General features: G+C 40.4%; 2 protein-coding genes across 4 annotated transcripts in view; one reads left to right on the top strand and one right to left on the bottom strand.

Annotated features, from left to right (window-relative positions):
* Positions 1-327: 327 nt before the first annotated feature.
* Positions 328-14227, bottom strand: LOC134670784 (ecto-NOX disulfide-thiol exchanger 1-like). 3 transcript variants are annotated; one of them, XM_063528600.1, is made up of 8 exons: positions 13947-14227; positions 13236-13768; positions 12630-12776; positions 11017-11200; positions 6647-6753; positions 3245-3349; positions 2262-2535; positions 328-1594 (listed from the first exon to the last, which is right to left on the bottom strand). In XM_063528600.1, the coding sequence occupies exons 1-8, from the start codon at positions 14116-14118 to the stop codon at positions 1464-1466; spliced, it is 1653 nt and encodes a 550-aa protein (XP_063384670.1). In that variant the 5' UTR covers positions 14119-14227; the 3' UTR covers positions 328-1463. The 3 variants fall into 3 exon arrangements, with proteins under 3 accessions (XP_063384670.1, XP_063384672.1, XP_063384671.1); XM_063528602.1 differs by having other exon boundaries at positions 2401-2535; XM_063528601.1 differs by having other exon boundaries at positions 13236-13762.
* A 1144-nt stretch (positions 14228-15371) lies between these two features.
* The window catches only part of LOC134670772 (E3 ubiquitin-protein ligase UBR1), a 59616-nt gene continuing 48441 nt past the window's right edge, over positions 15372-26546 (top strand). The window contains exons 1-2 of the mRNA XM_063528585.1: positions 15372-15556; positions 23346-23457. Of these exons, the coding sequence (XP_063384655.1) occupies positions 23372-23457 (86 nt within the window). The 5' untranslated portion in view covers positions 15372-15556; positions 23346-23371. The remainder of the gene's footprint in view (positions 15557-23345; positions 23458-26546) is intronic.

Genomic DNA, 26546 nt, shown 5'->3' with positions numbered 1-26546 from the left:
AGACCTTTTATTGATTTTTATGTTTTAAATGATACTCATTGCTGTAGCGAACTGTCACCAATGACAGATGATGACAACAATGAAACATTGTAGTAGTGGTGCTTCAGGTGCTACAGCTATTGCCTACTTTCCAGCTAGGTTTTAGACCATCTATTGCCACATTTCCGAACAGTGGCGTGAAAACGTGCTTAGCATATAGATGCTAAGCACGAGTACAGTCAGTGTCATATAGTAGGTAGTCAAATTATTCAAATAATTCGGTATACCATATAAATCCCAATCCCAAGGGAAGTAGAATCATTAACAGTATATAAAAATAAAACATAATATTTTAAAATACACTTTAATGTCACTATGACCTAAATATAATTACAACTAAGAATGAGTGCACAGAAATCTTCTCATCACCAGTCAGTTTACATTGTCTAATAATTACTAATTATTGAACACATTTAGAACTTTCTGTACTTATGCATAAAAATATTAATGCATGTAACTATGTATTAGCTTAGCACGCCTGCATACATATTTGTACATAAGTCGTCACTGAGCACATTTTATGATTAAACAGAATATTCAGCGACTTGACATAACATTTTATACAAATAACGTTTTATTTTTTTTTCTTCTAAGACAAAACCTTTTTAAATTTAATTACACATAGGTTCTATTGTAATCATTCCGATCAACACTTATCTACTAAGTAATCTAAAGGTAAACATGCAAACCCGTGATTTTAAATAGAGTCCATATTTTACTTTGATATTTTAGTAATGACCGCTTTAACCACAAGAAATAATCCTCACTTGGAAAATTCTTGCACACTAGCAATTCGTTGTGGGATAATGAGAACACGTATAGTGAAACGGGCTATTTTGCTTTGCGACAAGCGTTAAAAACTACACTTAGGTCAGGCTGTATAAAACTGCCACTAGCCCTTTTTTTTATGACCCAGGGGGAATCCTTATGGATCCAACTGGCCCGGGAGAAGCTCAGTGGGTATGTCCGACTTCCACGGACTAAACCCCCTGGGGTGTTCCGCCGCGCGCTTTGTTGGCGGGGTTTCGGGAACTCGATTGTAGACCTCCGATACCCCGTCGGCGTTGCTCTTGCGAGCCCATCATTTGGGGCTGCTCTAGCAGCGTTCTCCGCTGAAGGCACCTCGGAACACTTGAGGGCCTTCCAGCTCGAAACAAACTGCCACTAGCCCTAGCTTAAGTAAATTTAAACTTTAATGTTGCTCCAGCTTAATAGTATCAAAGGTAACATAACACCATCTAGTCTCAATAGACGCGCCAACGCCCGACGTTACTCTGCGGAAAACATCTTCATACTTCTGGAGTATCTCTTGCACCGTGGCCTGCGTCACGTTGGGGGTCATACTTCTAACGTAAGAGACGAGGTAGTCCAGGGAAGCTCCGAGGGGGTGGACCATGAGGAACGCGGTGAGGATGCTGATGAGTTTAGCCTCGGAGGGGGGGACGGAGGGGCCGGAGACGATGTACTTGTTGTCGTCGGGGGTGGGGGGAGGGGGCATCGGTTTGGGCGGCTCGACGCGCGGCGTCGGCGGTGGGGGCAGCGGTGGGTACGATTGCTGAAAATAAAAATGTTGTCACATAATGTACTAATCCGGGAGACCGAACTTTGCTCGGAAAACATATTAAAACTCAAAAATACGCGTTTTCCCAGGGATAAGACCTAGCTAGCGGTTTTTCGACCCCGAAAACCAATATGTAGAAAATTTTATCGAAATCGTTAGAGCAGTTTCTGAGATCCACGAAATATATAAATAAATAAATAATCAAGAATTGCTCGTTTAAAGATATGAGATAAGGTAGCTTAATGTGGACGATGGCGGACCCTGGTAACTGTACAGGACGCAAAGAGTTGGCTAAATTTGGGCCTTAATTATTTCAGTATAATATATTTGTGATTTTAAACAAATAAATTGCTAGCTATTAGATTGCTGGTATAGAAGCGTAACTACCTAATATTATGGATTGGATTGTTACTATATAAGTTGTGTCGAGCGATGAAGTGCGCCTTGAAGGTCTCGTACTTTCTCTCGACCTCCTTGTATCCTTCCAGCTCGCACATAAGAGTGGCGAGACTCGAGGCTTACCTGCTTGTTGCTCAAGTTGTGTTGAGCGATGAAGTGCGCCTTGAAGGTCTCGAACTTTCTCTCGGCCTCGTCCTTGGCGAGGTGGGCCTCCTTGTATCCTTCCAGCTCGTACATAAGGGTAGCGAGACTTGAGGCATACCTGCTTGTTGTTCAAGTTGTTTTGAGCGATGAAGTGCGCCTTGAAGGTCTCCAACTTTCTCTCGGCCTCGTCCTTGGCGAAGTGGGCCTCCTTGTATCCTTCCAGCTCGTACATAAGGGTGGCGAGACTCGAGGCTTACCTGCTTGTTGTTCAAGTTGTGTTGAGCGATAAAGTGCGCCTTGAAGGTCTCGAACTTTCTCTCGGCCTCGTCCTTAGCGAGGTGGGCCTCGTTCTTGTAGCCTTCCAGCTCGTACATCAGGTTTTCGTGCTCTGCCTGTTAAGGAAAATGAATGTTAAAATCTAACTTATTTATTAAGTCGCCTTTCGTAAGTAGAGCGCGGTTTTAAGTGCCACCATTGGCCAAGTCCAATATTGATAATTTGAACACAACTATTGTTGTGGTAGCCAGCCATACAATTCCTATGAACTATCTCATGGAAGTCACCGGGTAGCAGTAGGTAACTGAATATAGTACACCGTACACCTATCATTGTCCTAAGAAAATATCATTAGAGCTATACTTCGTTTTTTTAGCATTAGAAATTAGTTAAGCAATCTTGATGTGTCTTTTAATTGAAAAACACATTTTAAAAATAAGTGACGGTAAATATGTAACAATTATGAATCTAATACGATCATTTATATTCTTCTGCTTTCATAAGTAATAGTTTTATATTTTTATTTTTATAAAGCGTTTTTCAATTAAAAGACATGTCATTGTCAAGATCACTTAACTTCTTGCAAGTTCTTTCTAATGCTAAAAAAACCGAACTATAGAACAAGATACGTCTGCAACGACTTTGATAGCACACACACGCAATTGTTATTTTAAATGTAACGCAACTTCAATGAAATTATGACAATAAAATAACACATGCACTGCGTGTGCTATCAAAATCTTTGCAGACTTATCTTGATCTAACTGTCTCTTTGCCGTCTTTGTTGCTGTTGTTTAAATAATTTTTGTAAAACCGTAAACTCACCCTGAGCTCGTCGTATTTCTCCTGAGGAACCGTGTTCTTTCCAATCTTCTCAATCTCATCCTCGTTGAAGTTTGTTTCAAACTCTTCTTTTATGTTTTCCACCTCCTGAAAAACAAAATAGATCAGCAACTTATCCAAAAACAATTCAACTTAGCCTACACGTATCTTTAAATTTTTTATACAAATATCTTCTACCCTTTTCTTACTACAAGGTATTGAAGGAAAGGGAAGATGATAAAACTGCAATAACCTTACTATCTAGCCTTTGTATTCTAGATATTGTGAACTTTTTTGAAACTGGACAGAAGACATTATAGATGATTCAAGTAGATTTTTCTTCCAGGTAGTCTCGTTAGGTATCCGTTTACCTGACGTATATACTATACCGTGCTTCCTATTCTTTTCTTCGGGCCTGCAGTATAGAACACGGCGTACAGAGAAGCTACGAGAGAAGACTCGAAGAACGTGCATGAGGGGAGGGCGACGCAAAGACGAACGGTAGCAGGCTTGTAGATGAAGCTGTAGACGGGGTGTGATCCTTAGGTCCAGGACCGAGGTGTCAGTGTGGAGGATTCTTCGAAGATTGACCTAATGCTGGGTGAGATGATGGTATGTTGCTACTCCGCTTTGTCTGCGCGGATTAGTCTGCCGCTGCATCGGCCTGCTGATGCAGTAAAGTATCACAACGAATCGACAGCCAGAAATCTTCAGCATTCGAGTAGACGCGAGGTCCAGTATTGATTTACCTTCGAGTAAATATAAGATTCTAGCAAAATTCCACCATCAGGTCGCCGCAAAAACCTTTTTTGATGAAGCAACAGAAAACGCATTAAGTCCGCCCTTTGTACTTTCTTGTATTGTACAATAAAGTTTAAATAAATAAATAAAACGGTGTGAGAAAAATTCTTAATGAGCGGATGCTTTTCAGGAAGTTGAGTGGAACAAAACAGTAACTCTTAACCTGTCCATTGGTGAACCTTATGCCTTTTGTAATAAGGTCCATCGATGGACAGTTAACATTGTGGGATGGTATTAGGGTCAGAGGATAATGAAAACACTGTTGTATGCTGCTCCATCAAAAATGCTAAGACAGTATGATGGCGGATGGTCGGCTTTTCTTTCTTGACTTCAGCTGTAGACATATGAAGATGTAGATGCCTGGACATCGGCTGCTGAAGGCGTAGAAGTATTCTTTTTTGTTTTCTTGCTGACGAATATGATCTTATCCTTTTTGCGTTTACAGCTGCAACACCCCGACAATCTGTTGGCACGAGTGACTCGCTGAAAAGTGTAGTACTATACCAGTGTCGTAGACGCCTTAAGGGGCCCACAGATTACCAGTTCGCCGGACGATATCAGCCTGTCAGTTAATCGCAAAAGGTGACAGTTCCTAACAACTGACAGGCTGATATCTTCTGGTGAACTGGTAATCTATGGGCCCCTTTAATTTCAACCACGGTGCCCTCGTCGTTCATTATTATGGTGTTGTCTGCATATCTTGAATATCTAGTGGGTTCGCTGGAGAGGGATGGAAATGTACAAGATTTTCAGGCAGGTACAGTTTCGACTGGCGACATGGAGAGACGTGGCGAAGCATGTAATTCCTCAGATCCCTCGAAGGCCGCTTTGAAAGCTACGTCCAGCGTCCACCAAAGTTCCGCAGGTGTACTTATACGAGATGATTGAAGAACTTGTTGACTAGTGGGATGCATCGCTGTCGTCGCCGAAATAAACGTCAACTCTAAAAGCTACAATATACCTAAATGGAGCGGAAAGCTGGCATATTTTGATTGGTTTATAGATAAATATGTACATTTACGTAGTGCAGTAACGTAATCAACACGTAACGATTTTATAAAACGTATGTGCTGAATAATATTTTGCGCTAGTTAATCAGAGAGTTTCCGTCGAGTTCACAAATTACTTGAAAGATGAACAAATAACAGTAGGTATTCAAATCAACTGGCAATGTGCAGTAGATATCATAAAATCTATAGTCTCTCTGAATAACTGTCGCTTTTATAAAACTTTTTTCAATATGCCGACAAATAAAAGAGCAATGAGAGGTATATTTAAGGTTATAGTTATATTTTCAATATGTAGGTATAGGTATGTTTTATCCGCCAAAGGTTACAAATGTAAATAACCCAGTTTCTAGCTCTGTTATTTGGTCGGCATGGAATTTTGGGTTTAGCTTAAGCGGGCAGCCCAGCCGTAGTCATGCGTAAAATATTGAGACTTCTGGTTTTAGTATTTAACGCGATTAGTATATTTGGCTTACCGGAAAAGAACAACAGTTAATACAATAGAGAAATAAGACTCATAGTACTCAATACCGACTTGCGTCAACTAACTGGTCGATTGAGGTGGTTCAGGTGGGTGCAACCAGACCTTAGACTTTCCTTGTTTTTTGCGAGGAGCCAACCGCTCTCACAACACGTCTTAGCTATAGTTCGTTTTTTTTAGCATTAGAAAGAACTTCGCAGAAGTAAGCTTGTGGTTCCAAAACCGGCACTTTTAGCGGTAATAATTTGAAGTAAATTATATGTATTGACCATGCTACATTAGATAATTCAATAATTATTAACAATTAAAGAGCCTGATAAAAACTGCACGCTTGCTTCTGTGGAGTTCTTTGTAATGCTAAAAAAAACGAACTATAGGCTGTTCACCTAGTCTAACCCAGCAGATAGCAATTGTTCTTGGATGATCGGCTGCACTGATTTAAACATTTTAAACACGATTTTCTAGAGTAACTCAGTCTCAAGACACGGTTAGGCCATCGCCTACTCTCCTGCTATGTATCTGTCTATCGTCTACTTTCTTGCCGCGACGATCTCTCTCGTTCGATAGCCCCATAGCTCGTTCGAATCCACGCTGCTTTCAGGAACCGCCTTTCTAATCCTTGACAATGAGCGTAAAGGTCAAGAGACAGAGCTACTCTCTCATATGTATGATATGATCAATTTATTGCTCTATGCACGTTTATCCCGATTTTGTATGTTTAAATCAGCGAGCCAGTAAAGGCCATAGCCCAATTTAGAACGACACGGTAGGGCACGGCAAAAATTTACTTTACCAGATTACCAGTTACCACTAGGAAGTCATACGCGTTCTGCACATCGTACCATCGCCCACACTGTTAACTGTACATCGGTGGAGCTAATGCCTTTAGTAATAAGGTCCACCGATGTATAGTTAGGAGTGTTGCTGTTTGTACTACAAATTGCATGAAATGCAATGCAAAGTTCCCAAATGGCAGACTAGTGGCGTATTCGCAAAATCTGAACGCAACTTAAAAACGTTTTGGGACGACGTTGACTCGACTCTGTTTGCCTCCGCCTAAATGATTACTTCACCATGCCATACCGCATCGTGACCTGATGAGCCGACAATACGCACCTCAGTCATCTTGAGCCACATCTCGATGTTCCTGCGCTGCTGCTTGCTAAAGTGGTCGGAGACGCGCTGGTGACGCGCCGCGGAGAGTATTTTCGCTACCTGCTCGACTGTCATACATCATATTAGAGACCAGCTGCGGCACGGGAAAATATGTGTCGTAAAAGACACGCAGGGCTCCTAGGGTTGATCTGATGAAGTCTACTAGCGTTGACAAATCCTAGTGCAATATGTCGTGTACCGCACTTTTTTACTAGTGTTTTAAACGACAAACTTTTGAAAAAGCTGGACTTACACAGAAAACAGGACGGGCCGCGGCGCTAACAATTGTCTGTAAGCTCCGAAGTAGTGCAACGTACGTCGATGTTCGCTGAAGTTCTAGCGTAGATACAAGAAATGTGCCCCGCTGCAGCTGCCCGAAGTAATACTGACCACCACACTACTATTTACACTGGACAGGAGCCGCATATAGGATACATTATGGTTCTTATACACGGTGCACAAAACGTACGCATGTTGGATTAGTTGCGCGGGTTATATGCATCGGTAAAGTATGGCATCGGCACACACACCGTGTGCAAGGGCCATTATCTTAGGCTTGATTTACACCAGTCCAGTTGCTCCATTCCAGAGCTGAAATCTACTCCGGAACACTTAGCGCAGGATCGGCATAGAACACGCACCTAGCCGGTCAGTTGTCACTCCGCGCAATGGGTCACCGCTGCTATATGCTGGGACGTTAAGCCATGACGATGTGATGAAGGAGCGACTCCAAACCAGTGACGTCATCCAACAACTGAACTGATGTAAATCAGATAACCAACTTTCTGAAGATAGCTTTGGAGGGTAGAGGTAAGGAAAACACTCTCTGTGTGAAAAAGTGTCCGTCAAAAAACAGTATATAGGTGGCACCACAATACCTAGAATATTTTGATAAAAAGTTTCAATTCATTAACAGCACACTTCACTCAGTAAGGCACTTGTCCCACCGCCGACGATGAGCGATATGCGAGTAGAACGATAAACTAGAAACGAGTGGGCGAGCGGCGAGAAGCGAGTGTTAACTCCAATAGTTTTGTCGCTCGGCTATAGGCGAGTGTTCTAGTGCGACGGGCTATTACTCGCGTCACTCGCTCGGGCGGTGCAGCGTAGCCGAACACGGAGACTGATTGGTCTCGCAGCTCGAGTTCTAACTACGAAGCGAGCATCGCCGAGCGAGTACCGCTGAGCTAGTTTTATCTTATCGCGGCGACAAACTAGTAGAGCGAGTGTTCTCGCCGGCAGTGTGAACAGCCAGCGATGAACTATTAATATATGTGTCTCTTTTACTAACACAGCATCCTAATCTTTTGTTCGTTTCTTGGGCGAGAAAATCGCCCATAGTTAATCGCTTACTCGCTCTTGGTGGGACAAGTGCCTAATGGCTAAGTTCATAGCTACTCTAGCGCCACTCGGGAGAGATTTGAAACTTAATTATAGCTGACAGCTCAGACACTCTTTGAAACTGTTCTCCCATGTAAAATAAATAAGATAAGAAAGTTTTCTCCTTACCTCTACCCTCCATAGGTCTATCACTTACCTCTCCGCCGCGTAGATGTCCGGAATGAACCACGTTAGTAGGTAATAATTTTCGGGACGCCTATCCAGTGTACATAGAGATGTATAATCAGTGAAGTGGCCATAGTTGCAGCACTCGTAGCGCTGCTGATGGTACGTACACGTCGTTGCAGTCCATCAATTCACGACGACAGACAGAAGCAGCCAGGCCCGTCCATTTTTTGCGAAAGATCACTTAATAACGAGCATATATACATTCTAACATTCGTCAACACTTGATTTAACTGTTCTACTGGCAATTAAATGGAATCTTGTAAGATTATCAGGGGAATAATATAAGATTAGAAATTAGGGCACAGAATAAATAATAGTATTAGCGTTTTGTTAGCGTATATTACCGAAGTTCGCCAATAGCAGGCATCTTTCTCTTATACTCTAATCAAGGCGTAATCAGAGTGACTGTAATACGTGCCCGCAAATTGCGAACTTCAGTGTTCGCGGTAGGCCCTCTGTTCTTGATTGGTTACTCGCCATTCGCCAACGTGAAGATCGTGCAGAATTCATTGTGTCAACCTGTTGGAATATCGTACCGGAAGGAACCAACAGCTATCCTCCTAAGACCCAGAGCCATTTTTGCAGTTTAGAATTTGGAACCTTTATTTATTCCATTGTAGTTCAAAATTCGACTTTAATTTGTTCCTGTTAAAGGAACTCCGGACTTAGGAGGCTATACTGCTATATCCCACGCATAAGACAGCCGTATTTTATTTTCTGCAAAATCAGATTCTGTACAAACTGAAACCAGAAACTTTCTGCCTTGTAAACTGAACTGTCGCCCGCGGTATTTCCGGACCGATAACCTTCAAACCTTCAAGAGCCGTACTCCCATCTTAAAGGCCGGCAATGCACGTACAACCCCTCTGGTCTTACAGGTGGCCATGGCCGAGCTTTAGCCGTCGTCTGCTTGTTTGCCTCTTATATCATAAAAAAAACTGGTTTCCGAATATCACGTATACGTCTGTTGGGATGATATTCCATCTGTCCAATGTGTATTTGCGTCTCACATTTTGCTTAATGAGAGGGTGAGACGTAACGCACATTGGACAAAAAAATTGGACAGGTGGAATACCATGATGGGGTACTATACCTGAAGTGACTAACGTCATGTTAGCAATGTTGTCTTGCTGGCTTCCCTGCTTTTGTTTTTTGTCGATGTAGTTTCATTACTCCAATGATGGCTCAGCAACTTTTAAACTATTTTTTATTGTTAGATTTACATTCTAGACTGGCTTAATAAGGCGGTTTCAGACTAGCGTATTTTTACGCGTGTATATTACGGTCGTTTCGTCAACGACCGTATACGCGCGCTGCATTTTGCGCTTCAAAAGTCCGTACGCTCATATACGAGCTTACACCGGCGCTCGCTTCATCGCTCCAGTAGTATCGGCTCTCCGTCCTCGCGTCCCGTCTTCCAGCATTCACTGCTCCAGCAATTTAGAAATCTTTGTAGGACAACCATAAACCATACTGGCTCAACTAACAACTAATTACTCTTGATGCGCCGAATGATGATCCCTATGACAGTTACTCCAAGTTGCTTTTGGATAAGATTTAAAAAATAAAAATAATTTTAATAAATATTGAAGATATTTTTTATCGTATTTTTATTACTTTAGTTACATTTCTAAATAAATTAATGTGCTATACTTCCAAAAAAAATGTTTACAAAGATTTTACGTGACAGCTGCTCCATATAAAAATGAACTGTCATAGGGATCGTCTTTGGACGCGCGAGGTGTAGAACTACGGTCTCAGCGACTCAAGAGGCCATGATCCAGAATAAATAATAGTACTAGGTACAGTCACCTGCATTAATATGTTCAACAACGAAGGCCGCAAAAATATCTGACACGATCTTATTTGTAGAGCCATAAGAGCGTGTCACATATTTTTGCGGCCTTCGAAGAGTAACATATTATTGCAGGTGACTGTACAGAATGATCACTCTAACAAAACGCGTCTATTACGACAGACATCACCGCAAGGTGGCGTAAGCGCGTACAGGCGTCCGTTCCGTAGCGGTGCGCGGCATCTACTACTGCTAGACACCAAAATTTGTGTAGACCCCATGCACTTGTAGCCACGCGACGAAATCGCGGAGTGAGCCACGCCTGGCCATGGGCAGTAGAGATCGCCATTATTCCCGATGCACTTCACACCAGCTTGATATCACACAGCTCATTTTCTTCGACTATGAGGGCATTGTGGCTACACACAGACTACACAGACACCACGTTATGAAGTGTTTACACAGAGCTCGAGGTCACCACACATATGTACAGTTTTACTTGTAAAATGATACGAATCCAGCAGCACAATAGAGTTGTATTCTACGCTATTTTATATCATAAACAACCCAAGAACACCCCTAAAGCTTAATAATTATAAATATTTTTGAAATACTCAAGTAGTGGTCCCAATTGTAGACGCAACTGAAATAAGCGGTCGCTCTGCCATACTAAATTAGTACGGGAGAGCATATGTGTGGTGACCTCGATTGACTTATGTGCTCCGTCCAGTTGTTGAGGTGGTCTGTGTTCCTACAGAATACTTAAAAATAAGGTAAAAACTTAATAATAAGGCTCACCGGGGTCTCTCCCAGAAGTCGACGGCAACGCCAAGGGTCTGCTAAGCTTCTTGGTAGAGTTGGGTTGGCAAGAACAGTGCCGCCACCCGCCACGCAAAAAAGGTGCAATAATATGACGTCGAGTTGAAACCAAGCCCGCGAGAACCTATAACCTAAGGTAAAAACTTACATTGGAGCAGTATATGCGCGAATTTCTCCTTCATAGTGAGTTTCATGTTCTGGTACTCGTCGTCAAGCACCATCTTCTCGTTGAAGAGGCGGCGGATCTGGTTGTTGGAAGCTTGGATGAGCGAGTAGAACGCATTCGCGTTCTTCTTGTTACATTCGCCGCGTTCCAACCAGCCAACTAGGGTCTGTAATGATAGAAAATATTATTACATATATACTTTACTTGCCCGCGGATGATACACACTTTAGTATTTACATAAAATTGGGTACCGTAAAACGGGGTGATAAGACACGATTTTCAACTTCAAGGACGATTTTCACCAATTATCCAAATGATAAAAGTAAAAATTTAGATAAAAGTAAAAGTAATTCATTTTATGAGTCTTGGTTAGTTCTTCTATTTTGCATTTGTGAAATAAATTTTGACCCACCCAATTCAACGAAAATCAAAGAAAACTGCCTGTTTTCTCCATATCCTTAAAACGGGGTCGATAGACACACGAAAGGGGTGAATAGAAATATGATGTTTTAGTTGTCATAGGCATCGAATCTGATCATTATTATGTTGATACTCTATTGGCAAATAGTATATATATCTGTTAAACAGTTATTTGATACAAAAATATTTTTTCATGTCTTTTAACCCCCAAGGCGTGTTTTTTCACCCCTTTTTTCACATTTACCGCTAGAACAAAGTTCAGACATGCTTCATTTCTTACCTCGGTGAGGCCTTCCTTTAGAGTCAAAAAAATCTAACTTTTAGGCAGTTTGATAACTTCTTTTGGTATCAATGTAGAGAATAAATAGTCTACTATATACGTATTCCAAAAAATCTGATTTTAGAGATGTATATTTTTAAATATAACAACTTGAAAGAAAGAGTTCAAAATTTCTATATTCACCCCGCGATTTCTGTTGACCCCGTTTTACGGTACAAGTTTTTTAGTAGTCTCAAACCAGTTTTTATTTCCAGTCCAAATATCACAAATTTTTTCTACCGCGCTACGCTTTCCTGCTCCAGCAATTGAGGCATATTGTAGTGAGTATGGGAGTAATATTGTAACGGCCTTCCAATAATATTACATATATACATACATACATATAATCACGCCTATTTCCCGGAGGGGTAGGCAGAGACCACGGATTTCCACTTGCTACGATGCTGACATACCTCTTTCGCTTCCTTCACATTCATAACATTCCTCATACACGCTCGCCGGTTTAGGGTGCTCTTGACCAATAATATTAATTTTGACTATCCACGGTCAAGCTTCAGTTTTGTTTGACAGTGAAAAATCTGTAGTTATTGTCTATTCTGTGCTTTAGCCAAATTTTTTATCGGAACCTCAAGTTTAATGAAGCCTATATTTTTGTGTAGTATTATTTTTCCAAGAGCAAGAAACAATATAATTTGTGTAAAGGTGTAGATGATATACGAGTATATGTACAGTCGCCATCAGATATATCTGAGCGGCCAAGGTACTCACAAATATCTGAACACGCCTCTATTGTTAAGGCGTTAGAGTGCGTGTTCAGATATTTTTGAGCACCTTGGCCGCTCCGATATATTTGATGGAGACTGTAGTTGCTTGTATCTGATATCATTCTACTCACAGGAGCAGCCTCAGCGAACTGGTCATCGCTTTTGACCTTCTCGGTGACGGTCTGTAAAGAGGCCGGCGTGAGCGGCTCGATGCGCGGTGGCGTGGGATCACGCTTGCCGCGCTTGCTCCGCTCGAACTCTGCATAGTCGTCGCGGTTCTTAAAAAAAGATTCGATTTTTTTTATAAAGGGGCCCACTGATTAACAGTCCTGTCAGTTAGAACAGTATTTTGATAGCTCCGAACAACTGACAGGCCGATACCGTCCGGCGGACTGTTAATCAGTGGGACCCTTAAGTTTCTGAAATAGTTACCTAGCAACAAAATACTTTGTTACCAAGAAAGTAGCTTAGTATTCATAAATTTAAGCTTAATGACTAGTATTATTGTGTAATTAAGTTAGTTTGTATAGTTATTAGCATCAATAAATTGCTCCGATAATTAGATTAAGATTCATAAGAGCTTGTTGTTAGGCCTACATGAATAAAGTATATTTTGAATTTGAATTTATTAGCCTTAGTATAGTTGTAGTTTTCGCTCCAATATGTATTCCATGATGCGCAATAATTATTTCATGTAATAAATGTTATCTGTTAGTGTATAAGTTTTAAATTCTTACCAAAGCAAAGTCGACAAAGATAGTAGTAGCCTCGCTGTCACCCTGATTGTGATATTTGAATCTGAATCCAGATATGCTGAAGGAAGCCTCCACACTTTCCTGCTTCTCAAATCTGATGTGACACACCCCCTGTCTGTGCAACTTGATGTCGGTAATGTTCCCGAACCGCTGGAATATCTCTTGAAGAATGTCTTCCTTTACACCGTTAGGCAAGCCTCCAACAAAGATTGTACGGCAGCCTGGTGGCCGCTCTCTGCGGTTAGGCAGAGAAGCACCCGGTATCGGAGTCAAGAGAACAACAGAGGTGCAGTAGATTGGCTGGTTGGCTGGGTGCATCATAGGCATCATCTGTTGGTTCATCATGAACATGTTCTGTTCCATCATTGGATTCATCTGCATCATTCCAGGCATCATGCCAGGCATGTTTTGCATGTTGGACATGTTGGGATGAACCATGCCTCCCATTGGTTGCATTTCCATCTGGCCGGGCTGCTGCATCATTCCAAATGGCATCATGCCACTAGGACCTGCCACTAGAATAAAATGTTATGTTATTACTTACATGATAAGCATTGCTCTTCATTTAGTTATTAAATTTTAAAATACTTTTGCTAAATCCTTTCAAGACCATTCAGCGCAAACTCTAATGAAAATTCAGTGAAAACAAGTCAAATTAACCTTTAAAAATCTAGTGGTTTTATTTATGAATACCTGGCATCATCATAGCTCCAGGAAGCATATTTCCAGGGTTCTTGTCAGGGGCCTTGTCACCACTGTCAAACCTAGACCTCCTCTCTGGACGGTCCCGCCTCCTATCCGGCCGGTTGTCTATACGGTGGTCCGGACGGTCATTGCGGTTCCTATCTTCTCCCCGGTCAGCCATCCTTTTATTGCCGGGCCTGGGGTTTCTGTCATGATGCTCTCTTGGACGGTCATCCCTGCTACGGTCTGGTCTACCAGGACGCGGGCGCTGATCTGTAATTTAATTTAGAAATATTTCATTCAAATGTGATAATAATGCCATATATACCTTGCCAAATATAGACCACAAGGTCAATTACTGAATGTATCACTCTGCGTTTTTTGTAAATGCTTGATTATCTCAACTAAAATTACATTTTTATACTGTGATAAAGTGTATCACAACAGCACTTTACCATCAAAAATATTCAGATAACCCCCAAATGGTATGTGGTCATTTAAATCTACATTATGTACCTCGGTCTCGATCGCGGTTCCTAGAGTCCCTTCTATTTCCTGGTGCTCCCTCATGGCTAGTTCTGGATGCTCCCTGGGCAGGCGTATCATCCTCGATCACCTGCACCTCGCTGGATTCCACGCTCGGGTCCTGAACGTCTTGCTGAGAGGCGCTCTGCATACCTTCTGGCAGCATAGGTCCAATTTGAGGCCCAGGCGGCATCCCGCCCATGTTATTCGGCATATCCATCATGTTTTGCAACATCGGCGGAGGCAACAATGGCGGATGCTGATGCATTTGCATCATTGGCTGTCCCATCATGTTAGGGGGCATTGGGAATTGCTCATTACCCCATGGATTCATCTTGAAATATTTGTCACTAACGTTAACTGACACAGGACAAAAGAAAATGCTCCAAACCACACCTCAACAAACACCACGCCACTTTCTGCAACGTAGTTTTAAATTTTCTTTGTATTTGATTTGACATTGACCATTTGACAATGGCAGAATAGGCATGAGGCATAGACAATAAATCATAGAATAAAAGCCGTATCAGACTACCGCACCGTACATTTTTCGCTTAAACTTGGCTTAGACGCGAACTACTTGGCTGATTTGGCATCACTTAGAGTCAGTGTGTTGATATAGAGCCTGTAGAGCCCTTTAAAAAAATAGACATTTACATTTTAGTCTATGGTCCGGGTCCGTAGTCGTTTGAGTGATGAGTTCATTATATTTTTGTTATATTCCACAAATAAATATTTGCAAATTGGACACCTTTTAAAATAGGCAGTACATTAGAAATTTGTATTGCTTATTAATTTTATCACATATTTATTCTGAACTATTGAATCAGTAATTGACTAAATGTGAAAATTACATTGTGTGGTAAATGTCAAAATTTCAGTCAGTGAAATCCAAAGAGCATATAATCACTACGTTCGTGAAATCGTGCTAATCATCGAGATTCGAGATCATAGTTGAAAATTCGTGATGTACTTATATTCGAAAACATATGGTATTAGTGAACTGAGTGTTATATTCAGCGGTTTATCGTAATCAGGCTGTTGGCTGCACATTGGAGAGCGCAGGTGGATGAAACAATTTTGAGAAAGTGAAGGTGAGACGTATTTTCTTTTGTTGTGGTTCCAAATGAATTATATCCAGTGGCGCGTGTAATCGGCGCGGCTATGTAGTTATTTATTTTCTTCAGATAAGTGTAAGGTTTCACTCTTGTTGGTATTTTACGACTGTTGTTTTACTATTATGGAACATTTATAGCCGTTCAGCTTCTTGATTTGAACTGGAATTATCTAGATTTTCTCAGAATAAGTACCCGAAGATATAATGAGTTCATGTAAGTAACTACTGACACTTAATACCTATAAAAAACCGTAGGTACTAATAAAAACCCATGTTGATTGTTTCATATAAGAGATTGAAAAAATAGCTGCTATTTTTGACTTAAAATATTCTATCCATCTATTGTCTTAAAATCCTGAAATGTTTCCGAACATTTTGTATTTAAGTAACTATGTACATATTTTGAGGCTAATAAATCCATTTTCCATCTCCTTATTGATTCACATTACATTAAACATTATTGGTTGACTGGTAGAGAATGCCTTAAGGCATTAAGTCCGCCATTTGTACCTTCATGTATTGTGCAATAAAGATTAAAATAAATAAATAAATAAATAAACAGCTGATCATTTTTTTGACACTCGGAGACTGTATTTCTCAAGAATTTTTTATCTGTTTGATAAGACATTTATTTGTTGTTACAATAACTCACAATATTTATACTACTACATTAAAAAATAACTAACGAAATATCTTTACTTCAAATTATCTAAAAATAAACACAATATTGTAATATCTGTGTGCATTACAGCATCGCAACAGAGTACCCAGTTCACCATTACGCTTGAAGAGTATGTCGCAGAAAAACGAGAGCAAACCAACATATGTTGAAATGGACAGGGGCCATTTACCATGGGGTTACCACAGGCACAGAAATTCAAAAGTTTTCTTTTGAGGAGATAAGATAAAGATAAAAAATAGTTTATTCAAGTAGGCATATTACAATGCGCTTATGAACTTCAAATAAACCTTTACCAGCTCCAACCCTACACCTCTGCCCTGAGAAGATTTAAAGCCCCCCTCAATTCGAGGAGGGTAACCCAATATGGGACCGGCAACAAACTCGGCAGGACACATCTTTTCAAAACAATATTACATCTTATAATTAACATGCATGCATGCACGAGTAATTAAGAAAAATACAGAGTTTTGAAAAGGAAATAGACAAACAACCAATCCAAGTGGTTTGTGATATTGATATTTGAATACTGCTCTCCTAAAACACCAAGATCAGTGGATAACATTTATCACCAAAACTTTAGTCACCTGCAATAATATGTTACTCATCGAAGGCTGCAAAAATATGAGACACACTCTAATTATATTTTATCAGAATATGTCTAAATGTGGTATTGTTTGTTTAATTATTTTCCATTGCTAATTCCGTGTGCCCTTTGGCAAAGGCCTCCCCCGACACTTTCCAATCTTCTCTCTTCTGTGCTAGTCTATTCCAGGTTTTGCCAGCTGTCTTTACCATCATCCTCCCATCTTCTGAAAGGTTTTCCTCTCTTTCTCTTGCCCTCTCTTGGGTACACTTTCTTGTGGCTCGGCAAATAAGATTGTGTCAGATATTTATGCGGCCTTCATTGTGTATCATATTATTGCAGGTGACTGTACTATCTAAAAAGCTGAAATCCTTCCAATCACCAAGTATGTGCATAATAATACTTAGATACAACTTGATGACCCTGCTCGATTTCCTGGTATAGTGTATGTCTAGACACAAAAGGCCATTAGCACTATGCTTTTCATGACAAACGAGTATTTATAATGTAAAATAAGTAGATTCATTTAAAAAAAAAAAACAACAGGTTGCACTCTGGCACTGTCGGCAGAAGTGAAAACTCAATTACATTGTAACAGTTTTACGATCAGGTCACGTGTCCTTCTTACGAATTTTCAATCTGTCGAATCTGTCGGTCACATGACCTGTCGCGAGTTTATCATTTTTTCCCCCATTAAAAAATGCACAGCGCCGCTAAAGAAGTTTTCACTTCAAAAATATTAAAGCTTAAGTATCCTAAACGAATCAGATATGATTAGCAAACATTTTAAGGTAAAGGGAGATTTTATGTAGGTATGTATCAAAACTAATTCATCAAAAATGTATTTGCTACTCTTTTACGCCTTTTATTATAGCTTTCAATCAACTTTAATCTGTATTACAGTCGCCATCAGATACGTAGGCTGTTCCATAAGTCTTGCAATGGAAGGAATCTAATAAGCTTTGACATGTATGCCTGAGCGTATGGTTATCTGCCACTAATTACAAGTTCTTACGTGATGTGTTTGTTGAGCCTGCCAGCAGTGATATTCGTTAAATAGATCGAAACAATTGTGAAAATGGCTTTTCTCGGTAACCGCGAGTACAGAGTGATTTTCTATTATAATTTCAAACGTGGATTATCTTACCAAGAGTGCCACGAGGAAATGTTCGGTGCCTTTGGTAAAGAGTGCCCTTCCCTTTCTACCGTATTCAGGTGGTACAAGGACTTCAAAGAGGCAACTATAATTTAGACGACGACGAAAGACCGGGACGACCCATTACAAGCAGGACCCAAGAAAACATAGACACTGTTAGAAAACTGATAACTATTAATAGGCGAATTACGTGCAGACAGATTGAGGAGATTCTCCACATTAGTGAATCAACACTTAATTCAATTTTACACCAAGACCTAAAAGTTAAAAAGTTATGTTCTCTCTGGGCCCCTTATCTGGGCAGTTGGGACTTCCACCATGATAACGCTCCTGGTCATCGAGCGATCAGAACTCAGGAGTTTTTGGAGCAATCGGGGCTTACTGTGCTGGACCACCCTTCTTATAGCCCCGACCTTGCACCGTGCGATTTTGGTCTCTTCCCGCTGATCAAGAGCTAGTTAGAAGGACGACGGTTTGCAACTGATGACGAGCTAGTGAGTGCATGGGATGAAGCCTGCGCCGCTGTCACAGAGGAGCGGTGGAAGATCATGTTTGATACATGGTTTGAACGCATATATAAGTGTATTAACAGTGATGGTTTTTATTTTGAAAAAGCTTAATAAGAAGTTACACTTTTGCAAGACTTATGGAACAACCTACGTATATCAGAGCGGCCAAGGTGTTCACAATATCTGAACACGCACTCTAACGCCCTGACAATAGAGGCGTGCTCAGATATTTGTGAGCGACATAGTCGCTCCGATATATCTGATGGCGACTGTACCTATGCTCCGGCAGAGGGGAAATAATACGAATGCCGTCTCCCTTCCCGGTGTTGCTCGATGACTTGACAGCCTAAACAGCCTTGGCCGCTCCGAATATCTGATGGTGACTGTACATTAATATTCACTTGGTTTAGCCATGGGCGTAGGCAGGTAGGATTCTTATTGGAACCCTCCTTCATTCCAATTGGTATGAATTTAAAGACAGGGGTAACTCTTAAGTAAGCTTTTTGGCAGTCACTAAACTAAGGCAAGCCTGCCATTGAGCCTGTGAAATATATCATTTCGACATTAAGGCTCCTCTACACGATTCGCCAACGCCGGCCACTCCAAGGGACGCATTTATGCGTTAGAGGGAGCAAGTGATATTGCTATCTCATTCTACCGCATGGCTGCGTCCCTTGGAGTGGCCGGCGCTGGCCCATCGTGTAGAGGAGCCATTACAGGGACACAGATAAGTAGATAACGAAAACTCGGTGTTCGCGGTAGGCCCTCAAGTAATATCTACGTGTCATCGAATGCATCCAGATACAATAAACCTGAAAAATTCTGAACTACAACAAGTCCAAATCCTGCCGGAAGCGCAATTTTTCCATTTTTCCTTTAATATAAAATTTCTGAACTACAACTCCAGTCATCGACCCACTTGGCATTGTTTTCGAAAAGTCCTGCTCAGAGGAACAACCTCTAGAAGACCACATTACATTTTCTTTGTCTTAGTGCAGTCGGCTGTCTGACCTAGTAATGGTTTATCGGTATTTATGCGAATTATTATTGTTTATTAGCTGTTGATAATTTTGGGGTAATTAACCTTTGTAATTAGTCTCGATGTTGTGTCGCGACGTTGTTCTTCTAACCCTATTTGTACCAGAGCTCGGCAGGGGTGAGCCATTTTGACGTCACTTATGTCAATTGTAGATATGAATATAGATACACCTTAGAAAGAAATATTAAAATAAAACTTTATTAATTATAATTAAACTGAAATGACAATGCCTTATGTACAAAATAATAAACTTTAATAGTAGCATATGGATGGATGTACATATTATTTGAAGAGGTTTACTAAAAAAGCTTGCTATAAAATTCATTTGTTTTAATGGCGACGTAAAGAGCGGAAAGGCAACCTAAATAAAATAATTTCTTTAGTTATTAAATTACACCACGTATACCATCGAATGACAAGGCATGTCCATGTTGTGCAAACTCTGAAAACAGCTCACCCTCGCCGAGCTCTGATTTGTACATTTCGTACTAACAGCAACTGACCATTGGTGGATCTTATGCCTTTGTAATAAGATTTAAGAAAATTTAGTTTACAGTACGGACCATGGCACAGTCGGCAGCAGAAGTTGCTAAGCTGGGCAGGTGTTCTAAATGCCGCGACTTTAATGTTAAAAGAATAAGAGCGTGTCAAGGTAATTTGAACACCTCACCCGCTTAGCAACTTCTGCTGCTGACTGTACTGAGCTATATGGCTGCCTACAATCCATATCTCTTCTCCACTCCGCTATACATTGCTATGCTGCTATTGGTTGATTCCTGCACATGTCCTCTCATCCCTACCTCAGTACAAAAGTACCTTAGAATCGGATCTCTAATGTGTTGTGTATCCTTTTAAAATTCTGCTTTGTCGGGGACGTAACGCGTATGGCAGCGTACCTTAATAATCTGCAGAAGTCTTTATTAAAATTTAAAGCTAAGCTATTATATCAAATGCTATCATGCTAAATATCAGCTTCTTAGCTTATTCAGAAGTGTTAAGAGAATAGCGTTACGTACCCGAAGCTTTTCTGGAATGCCCCCATGAATAGAAATATTAATGATATACTGGAAATAGCTCGGTTCCTTGTTTGTATGGGTCTATTATTGAACTATTATTGTGTGTACTATTTTGTGTGTTCATCACAAATATTTGTTCCTGAGTTATGGATGTTTTCTATGTATATAAGTATTTATATACATATATGTGTATATTATATATATCGTCGTCTAGTACCCACAACACAAGCCTTATTGAGCTTACTGTGGGACTAGGTCGATCTGTGTAAAATTGCCCTATAATATTTATTATTTATTTATTTATTGTCGGCTGTGACGACAGTTTTAGCTCATCATTTACGTGCCCGACGTATTTACGTAGCTGACGTCAAGCTCCGGGTATCTTTACGCGATATCGCAGTACAAACGTGCGGTTATTTTGGAATTGCATTGCGTGATAAAGCGGTTTCAATACCCATGCCAATGCCGTTATAATAATCTATAAGACAAAAGCAACGAATTTAAGGAGGGTTGCACCTAGGGTTGCCAACTTTTTTTTGGTGGAATATAGTATTTTCCAGAATAAGGCATCAAAAATATAGTACATTTCAAAAAATATAGTACTTTTAGATAAAATACCTAACATGAGTGTAATATACGTTTAATCGGAAATACAGTATTTTAGCGTACTATATATTTTTCCAAAAGTATATAGTACAGAGAGACAAAATATAGTACAATACTATACAGTACGGTTGGCAACCCTAGTTGCATCATAGGATTCATAGGCCAAATACATTGGGACTTCTGGGACTCATCCTTGTCTATTATAATTTATAACATATCTACAGCCAAGTGTAAAAATATGGGTGCACTCATCATACTCAAAAATATGTCCCATAGCTTTTATGCCAGCGAATTAAGAACTATTAATGGGATGTTTAATAGGTATTAGCTATAGTTCGCTTTTTTTAGCATTAGAAAGAACTTGCAAGAAGGTAAGCGATCTTGACATGTCTTTTAATTGAAAAACGCTTTTTCAAAAACAGTGCCTATTACTTATGAAAGCAGAAGAATATAAATGATCGTATTAGATTCATAACTGTTACGTATTTGCCGTAACTTATTTTTAAAATGTGTTTTTCAATTAAAAGACACATCAAGATTTTTTACCTTTTTTCTAATGCTAAAAAAACGAGGTATAGTAAGTTAAATATAGTGTGCCCTAACAGGGTGTCATGAATTGGCCAACTTAACTGTAAGATCCTATTATGTAATTTATGTTCATGACTATGCAATAAATGATATATGAAATATGGGAAATATGCATGAGTAAGTTGTATGCACCCATATTATTACACTTGACTGTACGTATTACGTATAACGGCGTATCGTAGATTTGTGTTAATATCTGCCCAATAAAACCATTATCTTGTACTAGCCGTCCCTAAATTATATTTAATAGCAAATATTATTGGCTATCTAGACTAAAATAGTCATTAGCCCAGTTTTCTTATCTCCTTTGTTTATTACAGTCGCATTTCCTCCTACAATGAGGCTTCAACGATTGTTATTCGCGATTAGATAAGGACATTGCGTTCTCATTATTTAAACATCAATCATTAATAATTTTTGGACGTCGTTATCCTTCATCTAGTCTAGATTTAAGTCGTAAACCTTTCGCACCAAGATAATTATTACGATGACAGATATTAGGGTTCCTACTGTTGTCCTCAAAATGAAATATCTACACTATTACGCCTTACTTGTTTTGAGTTATGTTCAGATATTAAATAGGTATCAGATCAAAGGTTGTTCGCTCTGATCTTTTCTTATCCCTTATCCCACGTTATGTGCGGTCGGCACAACATGTTTTTCTCTTCCATTCTCCTCTGTCTTTCGTCACCTCAGCATTCACTCCTTTTTCGTATCCTCTTTCACACAATCCATCCATCGTTTTTTGGAACAGGTTGTCCGCTCTGATAGCGACTAGATAATTGATAGGGTTCAGAGGCCATTATCAATGTAGTATAGTAGGTACAGTAAGCTGCAGACACAATTAACTGACCCCTCTGCAAACAAGTTTCTATGCAGTAATCTCTGCAGCATACTTTACTTTGCAGTATTTTTCCCTTTTTGGAGCTGACGCGCAGGAGCTGGGCGCACTCCCATATTTGCGCCAATGGCACAGAATAAATAATAGTACTAGGTACAGAAGACTCACTCTCTAACAAAACGCGTCTGTCACGATCAGCACAGATATGGCCGCTAGGTGGCGAGAGCGTCACGCGCGGCTTATGGCAAACCCCAAAATTGGGGTCGAACGGATGTACTTTTAGCTACCTGTAGCAAAGCGACGAAATCGCGCAGTGAGCCACGCCTGCCAATGGTAGCAATAGGTGCTGCAGGCGGCCATTATTTTCCATCGTATTTTCACGGAAACGTACGAACACGCGTCTTGCTATTTTAGTCAGCCTCTGTACAAAAAGTACTAAGGGTAACTGAAGTAGCATGACAAATACGAACGTTTCCGTCAAATACGATGGAAAACAATTATGCACTATCTGTAACGATAGCACATAGCTTGTGCGCAGCGCAGGGTGTCATTGTCAACCGTATTCCAAGGCCTTGACTTACTTGACTCAATATCCTATGTCCCTAGATGGGGCAGAGGGCATCCACAGTGCTACGCCACCCCATCCGGTCTTGAGCTACGCGCTTAATTTCGCTCTACGTCCTGCCAATGGTCGCAGCGTATTGTCAACCGTATTCCAAGGCCTTAAGAGATGTATTTGTTCCCAGGGTGCAGGAGCGTGCGGTGTCTGGAGATGAGCTCGCCACCGCCCGTGCAGGAGGTGGACGTTGGAGACGAGTCTATGGAAGACGACTCCGCTGACATGATACCCGCTGACAGGTACCTAATCTACAGTTTACAGAAACTACACAGACTACACACACACAGACACACACAGACTCACACACAGTTTACAGAGACTAGAACAGTCTAGTCTTCGTGAACCGTACAGCCATCAGATATATCGGAGCGGCCGAGGTGCTCACAAATATCTGAACACGCGTCTATAGGCAGTATTACTGCAATGTTCTGCCGCCAGAGTGCAGCACTAATTTGTTTAGTAAACCATAGAGTAACTTATACATACTTGGCCTCAAACAGTTTTTTGACAAGTTTTCACTATAACATTGATGCACCAAGGCGGTTTGTTTACAGGTGGCCTACCGCGAAACGCGAAAATCGAAATTTCTTTATCAGCCTCTCTATGGATTGAATAAGTAAGAGTGATAGAGAGGCAGAAACCGAACTTTTGACTGTCGTGTTTCACGGTAGCCCATGTGATTGACCTAGTGACGCATGATTTGTCATTGATGATGTCAATGAGGTTTGTTTACTGTATGTGCTAGTGGTGCCACCTAGGCAGAGCTTTGCCTAGTATTCCCTATTGCCATAATGTGTGTTTTTCCATGTTCGTTTATGACGAGTTGGCCGCCATTCGAAGCCAATTAACGTTTTTTTTTAATACCTTTTACTTGGAAAGTTGGAACAATGATTTGTATTGATTTTATTTCCGGTACGATTTTATAGCTGATTGTAATCTTTCTACCAATTAGATTCTAATCGAAACAAAATGCGTTGAGTTGTCATAGAACCTACCATATTACAATTTCTCCGAACACAAGTGTGTGGAATTTCAGCTCAATATTTATTTCAGCGGTTGACCTCCTTCTCGAAGTTGGACCTACCTAATTGGACTGCTTGTCCTAGGTAGATGTACGAGTCAACAACTTCGAGTACCGAGTTCCCAACAGAGACTGGGATGGGCACAACATTGGCATTTGACATAAGTTTCGTCTTGTCCATGTTCATTTTCAAGCCCACCCGTTGTGAAACTCGGTTGAGGTCATCGAGCATCATGCTGAGTTCCTCCATCGACTTTGCCATGACTACGATATCGTCGGAGTTTCTCTGCGTGATCGAATCAGAAATGAGGAGATCCGTAGACGAACTAAAGTCACCGACATAGCTCACCGGATTAGCAAGCTGAAGTGGCAATGGGCAGGCCACATTGCGCGCAGAGAAGATGGCCGATGGGGTCGAAAAGTGCTCGAGTGGAGACCACGGACTAGCAAACGCAGCGTAGGACGTCCACCCACAAGATGGACGGACGACCTTGTTAAAGCCGCCGGAAGACGCTGGATGCGGGTGGCTTCCAACCGGTACGAATGGAGGTCCATGGGGGAGGCCTATGTTCAGCAGTGGACGTCTTATGGCTGAGATGATGATGATGATGATGATTTATTTCAGGAATGCATGACAAATGTCGAAGCGAATATAGCATGTTACCTAATAAAAGCGAAGTATTTATCGTGTGGAAAATACCAGGTGTGTGATGATGGCACACTTAAAAGTAGATCGAATTTGAATTATTTGTCGCGAAATAGGGACCCCACTATATTTCGTTTTTTGACCGGTATGTTTTTTTAGCATTAGAAAGAACTTGGAAGAAGGTAAGCGTTCTTGACATGTCTTTTAATTGAAAAACGCTTTTTAAAAATCAATAACTACTACTTATGAAAGCAGAAGAATATAAATGATCGTATTAGATTCATAATCGTTACATATTTGCAGTAACTTATTTTTAAAATGTGTTTTTCAATTAAAAGACACATCAAGATTGTTTACCTTATTTCTAATGCTAAAAAAACGAACTATATGTAGCCTCCCCTCCCTTGCCCTTTCTTTTACGTTCTATGTCAATAAGACAGGAAGCTGTGTCTAATTTCGTCCATTGATGTAAATGACTATACCAAACATCCACCCACGTGGAGCTTGCCACGTGTTGTTAATGTTTAAGGCCAATACACACCAGAGGCGTGCATTTGCACACACCTGTTTTACCTAATGGTTGGAATTTTTAGGGCAACCAGTGAAAACACAATAAAATCATATAGCGTGTTAAGGGGCCCACTGATTAACAGTCCGCCGGACGATATCGGCCTGTCAGTTAGAACAAAATTTTGACAGTTCCGAACAACTGACAGGCCGATACCGTCCGGCGGACTGTTAATCAGTGGGCCCCTTTAGATACAATTGCACTTGACATGTAGATATGTAAATACATTACTTGCATATTAAAGTGATGTCATCGATAACAATATCGATATTACATCCATTTCATCATGCACATTTCATTACATAATTATGCAAATTAATGTATGTTTACGAGTAACACGGTGTCTAAAATAATTTATTCTGAGAACGGTAGCATATTTTTTATAAATTTTCTCAAATGCGTGATTATTGCGTTCTAAAGATGCGTCGCCACTGATATTTACCTACAGGGGGTAGATTAAGTGACTACATAAATTAAATAATATATATTTATCTATGTTACTTTTTCAAAAAATTGGTTTTTTGTTAAAAACTAGCCAAGACAAATGCTTTATAATTTCAGGATTTTCATGAGATAGCAATATCACTCCCAGCAAACATTTTAAGTATTTTTTCCTAGGCTCGAAGAAGATTTTACTAATTTAAGTAAAAATTACGTCCTAAGTCACCAATTATTTTACGTATTGTACACTTAGGCCAAGAAATAAGAAGTTATAGAGGGAAATGCTAGGAACACAATTTTTGACTCCGTAACTTTGTTTGGATTAGTTAGGAGGTGAACATATCAAAAGTCCCCGGCCGTAGCCCCGGTGCTGGGGGGGAGAGGGGGGAAAGAAGGTCTCATTTTTCGGTTTTTCACTAATATCTTGGAAACTATGCGTCTTAGCGACATGACTACTGAGACAAACCAAAAGCTGATAAAAATTGTTACAAGTTTTATTCAGTCAAGTTTTTCGATATCTTGAATAGTTTTTGAGATATCCGCTCTTGAAAGTTTATTTAGGGCTTTCAATTTTATCTTAATATCTACATTAGTGAAGCTGCTAGGCCGTGTTTGGTATCATTTTCGTATAAATCGGGGATGCTGAATTCGT

This window comes from Cydia fagiglandana, chromosome 14 (genome assembly GCF_963556715.1).
Source record: "Cydia fagiglandana chromosome 14, ilCydFagi1.1, whole genome shotgun sequence".
Lineage (NCBI taxonomy): Eukaryota > Metazoa > Arthropoda > Insecta > Lepidoptera > Tortricidae > Cydia > Cydia fagiglandana.
Note: the sequence above shows the minus strand (reverse complement) of the source record. Positions and strands in the feature narration are given on the sequence as shown.